Source organism: Sorghum bicolor, chromosome 1, assembly GCF_000003195.3.
Source record: "Sorghum bicolor cultivar BTx623 chromosome 1, Sorghum_bicolor_NCBIv3, whole genome shotgun sequence".
Taxonomy (NCBI): domain Eukaryota; kingdom Viridiplantae; phylum Streptophyta; class Magnoliopsida; order Poales; family Poaceae; genus Sorghum; species Sorghum bicolor.
In genome coordinates this window covers 62,137,908-62,146,355 of record NC_012870.2, presented here as the reverse complement: position 1 = coordinate 62,146,355, position 8,448 = coordinate 62,137,908, and the positions used below count along the sequence as shown (strand labels likewise).

At 44.4% G+C, this 8,448-nt stretch overlaps 2 protein-coding genes across 7 annotated transcripts; one reads left to right on the top strand and one right to left on the bottom strand.

Annotated features, from left to right (window-relative positions):
* LOC110430793 lies at positions 2,718-8,443 on the top strand. Of its 6 annotated transcripts, XR_002448161.1 has the most exons (6): positions 2,719-3,009; positions 3,264-3,380; positions 3,612-3,631; positions 3,773-3,936; positions 4,004-4,125; positions 8,245-8,443. XR_002448161.1 is itself a non-coding variant. In XM_021448781.1 (4 exons), exons 1-3 carry the CDS (start codon positions 2,861-2,863, stop codon positions 4,060-4,062), a joined length of 372 nt encoding a protein of 123 aa, XP_021304456.1. In that variant the 5' UTR covers positions 2,718-2,860; the 3' UTR covers positions 4,063-4,125; positions 8,245-8,443. The 6 variants fall into 6 exon arrangements, 1 of the variants encoding a protein (XP_021304456.1); XR_002448156.1 differs by having other exon boundaries at positions 2,718-3,009; positions 3,612-3,936; XR_002448155.1 differs by lacking the exon at positions 3,612-3,631 and having other exon boundaries at positions 2,721-3,009.
* Positions 5,164-8,235, bottom strand: LOC8066276 (putative receptor protein kinase ZmPK1). Its single transcript, XM_002465063.2, has one exon. It carries the CDS (start codon positions 7,865-7,867, stop codon positions 5,315-5,317), a length of 2,553 nt encoding a protein of 850 aa, XP_002465108.2. The 5' UTR covers positions 7,868-8,235; the 3' UTR covers positions 5,164-5,314.

Below are 8,448 nucleotides of genomic sequence, written 5' to 3'. Positions count from 1 at the left end.
CATTTGAGGAGAAATAAACTTAAAATTGCATTGCATCCAATTTCTCCACCGTGCAAAGTGTGTGCCATCAAAAATGTGTGGACACTCAACATCTAGCCCATAAGCCGCCATCCTCTCGGATCGGTGAAGACCACAAACGAGAGACCTAGCTCTGATACCACTTGAAGGGTCGAGATGGCGGACTAGAGGGGGTGAATAGTCCTTTCTAAAACTTAACGCGTCGGCTAACCGAAACAAATGCGGAATTAAAACTATCGGTCTAGCCAAGACTACACCCCTCTATATAAGTTCTCTAGCACCTTGAAAAGATCCTAAACAAGCAAGCAAGGTGCTACCTTAGCAAGAGCTCACCTAAACAATTCTAGGAGCAAGGTCACACAAACCTATGCAACTAGTACTTTGCAAACCGGGGGAGCTCCTACACAAACTAGTAAGCAAAAGCACAAAGCTCCTAAGCTCACTAGCAAGCTCAATAACAAGGCAACTAATGCCAAATTAGAGAGCGCAACTTACTTAGCTACACAAACTAAGCAATGTGACTAACAAGGTTACACAAACCAAATTAGTCACGCAAGGGAACTACTTCTAGCTACACAAGCAAGAAGGTAACTAGCAAGCTACACAAGCTAACTAATTACAAGAGCAACTACACAAGCACAAGTATATGAATGTAAGAACAAGCTTGTGTTAGGGACTTTGCAAACCAACGGGAAGAACAATGTTGACACGATGATTTTCTCCCGAGGTTCACTTGGTTGCCACCAAGCTACGTCCCCGTTGAGACAAGCTCCAAGGTTGCCGCCGGTCCTCTTGCTAGTGGTGACCCACAAGTCACACTCTCCCACGTGGAGTGCTTACCACAAGCTCTAGCACTTGACCCGGCCGGACCACTTGTCGCTCTTCACGTCTCGCTCAACTAGAGTTGCTCTTCGCGATCCCCGCGGGGTGAGCACCGTACCCCTCACAATCTCTTCTCCGGAGCACCGCACAATCTCCTTGCGTGCTTCGACGGAGTCACAAGCCACCAAGCCGTCTAGGAGGTGGCAACCTCCAAGAGTAACAAGCACCACCGGCTTGCAACACGAACACCTAGTGCCACTCGATGCAATCTCTCAATGCAACGCACTAGAATCGCTCACTCACACAATCGGATGATCACTATCAAGTATATGTGAGTTAGAGGCTTTACTAGCACTCCCCAAGCATGGACACTAAGTCCCAAGGGTGCTCAGCACCGGCCAAGGCCGGCCACCACTTCTATTTATAGCCCTAAGGGCTAAACTAGCCGTTGCCCCTTCACTGGGCAAAAGTCGTGAGCACCGGACTCACTGTAGGTAGCACCGGACGCTGGAACAGTGCGTCCTGTGCTCCAAAAACAGCCACGTGTCACTAGCCGTTTGAACTTGACCGTTGCCGCCAACGGCTAGCACACGCACGCGCGTCTGGAACAGTAGCACCGGACGCTCTGCTGCTTCACACCGGACGGTCCGGTGCTCACCGGACTCACACGCAGAGAGCAACGCAAACTTGCAGCAGCACCGGACTCTCAGCGTCCTGTGCCACCGGACGCTGGAACAGTGCGTCCTGTGCCTGCAGTTCAACTTGTTAGGTTGCTAACTTCTAGCTCCGAACTCCAAATTTGATGATCTTGGACATTTTGGAAAGCTTACTTAGAGTACTATCCAATAAATATGAATACTCAATCCAAATCAAAATGGATCAAAGCAGTATTCCAATCTAAAAGCCATCCTAATGTCCGGGAGAACACCGAAAGACTTCTCTCTCTTCTCCAAGTTGAACAAAATCAACTTCAACACCTTCTCCTTTGCAAATGTGCCAACACCACCAAGTGTACACCATCATGTGCAAGTGTGTTAGTATTTTCACAAACATTTTCACCAAAGGAGTTAGCCTCTCAACTTGCCACGCCACTCGATCCTAACACGTATGCAAAGTTAGATCGCTCAAGTGGCACTAGATGACCGATATGCAAACAAGTTTGCCCCTCTTGATAGTACGGCCATCTATCCTAAATTCGGTCATAAACTTCTCTACACACCTATGACCGGTGAAATGGAAAATCCCTAGGTTATACCTTTGCCTTGCGCTTTCCATTCCATCTCCTCCAATGTTGATGCAACACATGCACCAACCAATCACCAAATGATATGATCCACTTCATATCATCACGCGACCGTATTGGTTAATCGATCTTGACCTCACTTGCTCTTCACCGTTGCCTCGGTCCATCGGCGCCAAGTCTTGCTCAAGCTTCACCGTCACACGCGGTCCCTCGCTTCAAAGCCTCCGACTTGCCCTTCACTCTTGCAACCGGTCCATCGAGCCAAGCCTCATCTTGATCTTCTCCACCTTGGTCACATGACTCCATGTCATGTCTCATATGCAATGAGCTCCTCCATCATCACATCATCACCTGTGGACTAATCTCCTGTGTATCTCACATAAACACTATTAGTCCACCTAAGTTGTCACACAATTACCAAAACCAAATAAGGACCTTTCACCTATATAGATACCAACTTTGAGTGTGTATAATTCAAATATCATTATTTTTTCTCCTAAAAATCTATTTGCATAAAAGTTTTTTTTGTCTTGTTAAAGAAGATGTTGAATAGGTATTGAATTTTTTATCCGTAGCATTAACTAAACATTAAATGATTCTTATATTTTAAATATTATTGTTGGAGATAGTCTAACCAAACATGGAAAGTGTGCTGTCACGCTGTGGTCTTTTGCTTCGCGCTTCTCCCCCCACCATGCCTCGCCTCCTGCTCTGCCTCCTTGTGCCTGCGAGAAATGCGTCGAAGCATGCGGGCGACAAAGCCGGAGGCGAGGCGCTATGCGCGTTGGCCTTTTCGGAGGATCTCCACTGTCTCCGCCTCCCTACATGTTCCGTACAACGTCCTGGAAAAGATGGCAGATTCCCTGCTTCTGCTGCGGCTGGGATAAAAGAAGAGGCCGGGCGTCGATCTCCTCCCACTCGTGCAGGTGAAATTGACCACATCATACCGAAGTGGTCTCAATTTGGTTTCTTGTCCTCCCGTGCTTGGCCTGACGATGGCCTCCCTAGGAATTTGCATGTCATGTGTTTGACGAAATGGCCATATGAGTGATTGAGTGCTTATTTTTATTTTTATTTCATACAAGTTTAGAGCTCCCTCAGCATATCCTGTCTCACGATTTTGCTTTCTCCTTTGGACTGGAGACACAATCTTTGGTAACCTCTTGCTTAATTTGATCAGCTGCTAATGACGGTTCGCTCCATTGAGTCCACGCTACATGAGCAATCTGGCACCTCTTGTTCTCCATATTGAAGTGATGATAAAAGGCGATTATCCACCATAGCGAACTTTGCTATGGTATTAACCTTCCCTATTTTTCCTGGTTCAACATTGAGCCGTGTCTAATTACTTCCCTAATTCGCAGCACTAATCATGCGCACCGAGTTGTATTACAAATTATTGAGATCTATGTAGCAAGGGTTAGCTTATTTTAATAGACGTATTACAAATTATTGTGATGCATATAGTAAGTAGTTTTAGTGTTTCCAGTATACTAAAATCACTTCTCCGGTCACTGTTTTGATGCAGATTTACATTCAGCAAAAAAGGTCATTACATAGACAAAATTCATCATATGGGCTTTTGACAAAATAAATGAAGTCCTCCCTGAATAGCATGTATAAGCTTGATAACTGAACCGGTCGCAGTTAGTAAATGTCTGTGATGCTGTTAACTCTTTTGGTCTTCAGAATGGAGCAAATGCAGGCTGGCCCTGAGGTGGCAGAGCAGTCAAGTTTGCTGAAAGTAGGCCGTCAAGAAGTTTTCAGAACAGCAGGGTTCTATACTGTATCATTTATAGCTTCCCCCTATTATGACATGAGTTACAGAGACATTGCAGCAGTCTATTCTGCAGGTAAAGAGTATTCCATATGCAATTATTTCAATGCAAGCAGTTCCTTGTTTTCTGTGTATATTTGCAGACCTCTCCAGCAGCTACCTGAGTCGGTTCACAAAAGCTAAGCAAGGATGGGACACCTAGGATACATCTTTTGTTGTCTGTATTTCCTCACTGTTATGATGTCATCTAAGGAAGAGGAATAAGGTAGCATCCTGCTCAACCACTTACCCTTGATCGTAGAAGCTCTTGCACAATCTAAAAACTATATTTTGCTTTGCATCAAAGCTAGTCTATAAGCTTTATATTTAGCTGTCTATATTTCTTGTGTGGTAACTGAATCTTTGCATTTACAATACCAAATTTTTGATTCTCATATTGCTATAAGATAACTTAAACCATACAATCTTGCTTTACTGTTTTTGAAAAATTGCATGATCATTTTTTAGAGCAACGGACTTGAGCCTGTCTTCCACACTGATCATACATAAGTGTCAAATCTTATTCAAAGCATAAAAAATACATTAATGGGCTACTAACTATATTTGCAAAGCACGAATCACATAAATCACCTGTCCCGCTCTACAGATGGCCTATTGACATGTTGCGTGTGGCAAAGCTATGGGGTTTTCTCTAGTTTTATATTAAGTTCATTCACATCTACATTGTACAAGAGACTTGTTCTACCTGACAGATGATTTTATGTCAATGTTTTTCCCACTTGCATATCTTAACATGTTGTGCATGTTTGAATCTTGGAAAGTTATATGCCAGCCTATATTTAAAAGGAAAAACAGGTTTAAATATGACTTTACTGTTGTTTTACTTTAATTAGATAGTGATCTTGTTTCCAGCAAGATGTTTTTTTTCTGGTACTGAACTTTCACATATTTCGTTTCCCTTCATTTTGGTCCTCTAGATTTTATACTCTGTAGCTTTTTTTTTCTGCTGCAGGAGTGCAAACCTACTCATAACAGATTATGTACTTGTATTGTATTATTTCATTTGTTTGGATTGTGAATTTTATTCCTTTTTGGGTGTCAAAATGAAAATGAATATAGCTGGAATAGTTTCAAACTACTTTTTTAATGCCTGCAACTGTTTTCCTTTTTTGTCAATTCACCTAGAGATGTGTTTTGTGCTTCATAAAGAGGTTGTACATATTCAAGTAAGAAATGCGCTAGCAGAACATCAGTAATCAATAGTAGGAAAAAACAAAGAAGATGACTGGAGAAATTTAGTCAATAGCAGTACATAAGTGTATATTATTTGAGAAAAGTACTTAAGCATACACATAAACAGCCACACAATGAAGGCTAAAAAATTATACTCCAATAGCTCTCATTATGCTTAATGTTTCCACCTGTTGGGCACTTCCATTATGTAGAACGTCATCCTAGCACATGCTACACGATTCATCAGCTAAAAGGAGCATTTGCACTATAGATTCCATTGTTGGCCTTTTGCTTCTGTCTTCATCCACGCATGAGACAGCCAATTTGATCAGTGTTCTTACCTGCATGTAGTTGAATTGGCCACTCAGTCTGCAATCCACAACCTCGGCAATTGAAGAGGGTTCCTCTTTATCCAACATAAGAGCTAGCATGGCTACATACTTCCTAAGCACCTTATGCACCTCCTCATTAGCAGCTAGAGCCATGTCGAGAACGCGTCTTCCCAAGACTAGCTCAAGAAGCACAACCCCATAGCTATAAACGTCAACCTTGGCCGTGATCTGGAGGCTGCTGATCCACTCTGGAGCTATGTAACCTATGGTTCCTCGAACTCTTGACACATTCTGGTTAGAGGAACCTCTGTTCAGCAGCTTCGCCAACCCAAAGTCAGCAATCTTGGGTTCTAGATTCCGATCCAACAGTATGTTCTCTGGCTTCACATCACAGTGTATTACCCACTCAAGACATTCATGGTGAAGATAAGCCAAACCCTTTGCCACGCCTAACGCAATATTAAACCTCTGCCTCCACTCCAGCAGAATGTGGCCTTTGAATAGGACATGAGCTAATGACCCATTCTCAATATACTCGGTGACCAACATCCTGTGTGAGCTTTCAGAGCAAACCCCCCATATCCTTACTAGATTCATATGATTAATCCTCCCAATTATGCGCAGTTCTGCTTGAAACTCCTCCTCGCATTGCCTTACGTTTTCCAGCATCTTAACAGCAACTTCTCGATTGTCATCCAAGACTCCCTTGTAGACAATCCCTGAGCCTCCTTTTCCAAGCTCATCTTTGAACTTTCTTGTTGCTTTGACCAACTCTTTATAACTGTATCTTCTGAAATTACTGGTCAAGGCATTGTAGCCTTCCTCAACTGCTTGTATTTCGGACGCTCCTAACTCCCATCTCAAAACAAAGCACCATGCGGATGCAATGAAGAAGGCTTCAAGAACAAAAATTGAACCTGCAAACCCATAGAAGTAAAACCATTTTGCTTCCCCCTGGCTGGACTTGTGAATCTCTGGAAATAGTTCCAACGTTGATGCGCTCATCTGGCCACAGTCAAGATGTTGCTTTCTTGGTGAAATAAGCACATTGGTTTGGGGAACTGAAATACCTGAAATATTCACGCCCACTGGTAGCTTGAGATACATCATGGGCGTCGATATTGTAGGTGCCGTGTATGCCTTCCCATTATAAAGGGAAGCCTTTGGATAGCATGTCCCTGTTCCTTGCTGGTACTGAAAGCCTTTGCAGGTGCAGTCCTTCCTACATATGTTCTTGCAAGCCTGCAAGGATACTTTGTCCGGATGCTGCTGATCGGATCCCCAAAAGTCGGTACCTGGAAGTCGCAAGAACTTGACAGGTTGCGCTTTCTTAGCAGTACAGACAATGTCTACTACAGGTCTACAGCCTTGGCTCCAATTACCAGGTTGGCTCATCACGTAACCTGGTGGGCAAGAGCATGTAGGTGTAGGAAAGTAGTGGCAGATCCCATTCGGACCACACAAGCCATGAATATTGCAAGGCTGAGACACTGCAATCCATGAAACCGACCATCTGCCATCTGAATCATTCAAGCTGTAGAGTCGGAGATTACCATCGGGGTCCAGAGTAAGCCTTCTTTTGATCCCAACACCTTCATCAGAGGCAACAAGTGGCTGCTGGTTGGCGAAATCACTTGAAAAAAATCTGCCAGTATCATCTATAAACCCAAGCCTTGTACTGTTATACCTATTCCTATCATTCTGATACTCTCCGTTGTCAGGGTTTGGCCAATATATTTCATGGACACCGGCATCATCATAAATGAGGGACAGTATCGATGAATCCGTGAAATGGAATATGTAGGGACCTGGAACATGCAGATGAGTGGTGGAAACCAGCGTCGTAGTTGAAGTGATGTGTTGGGTCGGCAGGAGGGTGTCTGTTGGCGAATCGAAGCTCTGCCACACAACCATGCCGCTGGAGTTCGCCATGACTAGGTTCCCAGTGTCCAGGAGCCTCGCGTACTGAACACCCACCAGGTCTCCTTCTGTTTGCCACACCACTGCGCCATCATAGTCCGTGAGAACCATGGTGCCGTCCTTCCGCAGGGTGACCACCGCGCCCCTGGCATGCACGGGGCGGTCACGGTTCGCGGTCCAGACGACCGTCTTGTTCACTGAGTTGGTGTACCATATCGAGAAGGTGAAGGCACTTTCATAGATGCTGTGGAAGCCACAGGAGAAAGTGCCTTCCGGTGATTGCAGAACGTCGGTCTGGTGCTCCTCGACAGAGAGCGAGGATCCCAGCAGTAGAGTGTCGCGAGGCGCGGCACTCAAGTGGAGGGGAAGCAGTGATAGTAATAGCAGGATCATGAAGAAGGTTGCCATGGCTGAAGTCTGAAGTCTGAACAGATGGTTGGCCTGATGAGGGGACTGCTTCTCGAGGTCTATGAGGCCAAGTTGCACTTCTCCATTCTCCTCTATGGGTGTGTCCTTAGGCATGAAGGACGCGTCAGTTTAACATATTTGACCAAGGACACTTCGTTTGGTTGTGTCCTTATGTGACCAAGGACACTAATCTATTCAGGATCACTGCATATCCAGTTACTCCTCATGTTTAACATGGTTAGCTGGAGTCAATGATGCACTGCCTTTCCGCTAATATCTGATTTATGCATTATTTGGTCTCTTAAGCATCATATTGCTGCTTAATTTGTCTATCAGTTGTTAATTAAAACTGTATTACTTTGGAGTTCGAACAGGAGGCAGGTTTTGAAAGGAGAAATTTCCAGGGCTTAGCTGCTATTCCTGGTCAAATCCGGACGGCTACAAGTTTCAACAATAAACACTAACGTGTTGGCTTGTCTACTTCTGTACAGGCTGGATTCCACAAAGAGTGATGCTGCCTGTATGGATCAGACGATGAGTCGAAGACGGAAGATCAAGTGTTGTCTTCTCTTTTCTTCTTGCACGTGTGAACCTACGGGGACTCTGATATAGAGATTTATGCGAGTTTTCGAAACCTATTAATTTCAGTGTGGAGTAATCTGGGGACATTAAGAGATGACTGGTTTTTTCCTTCT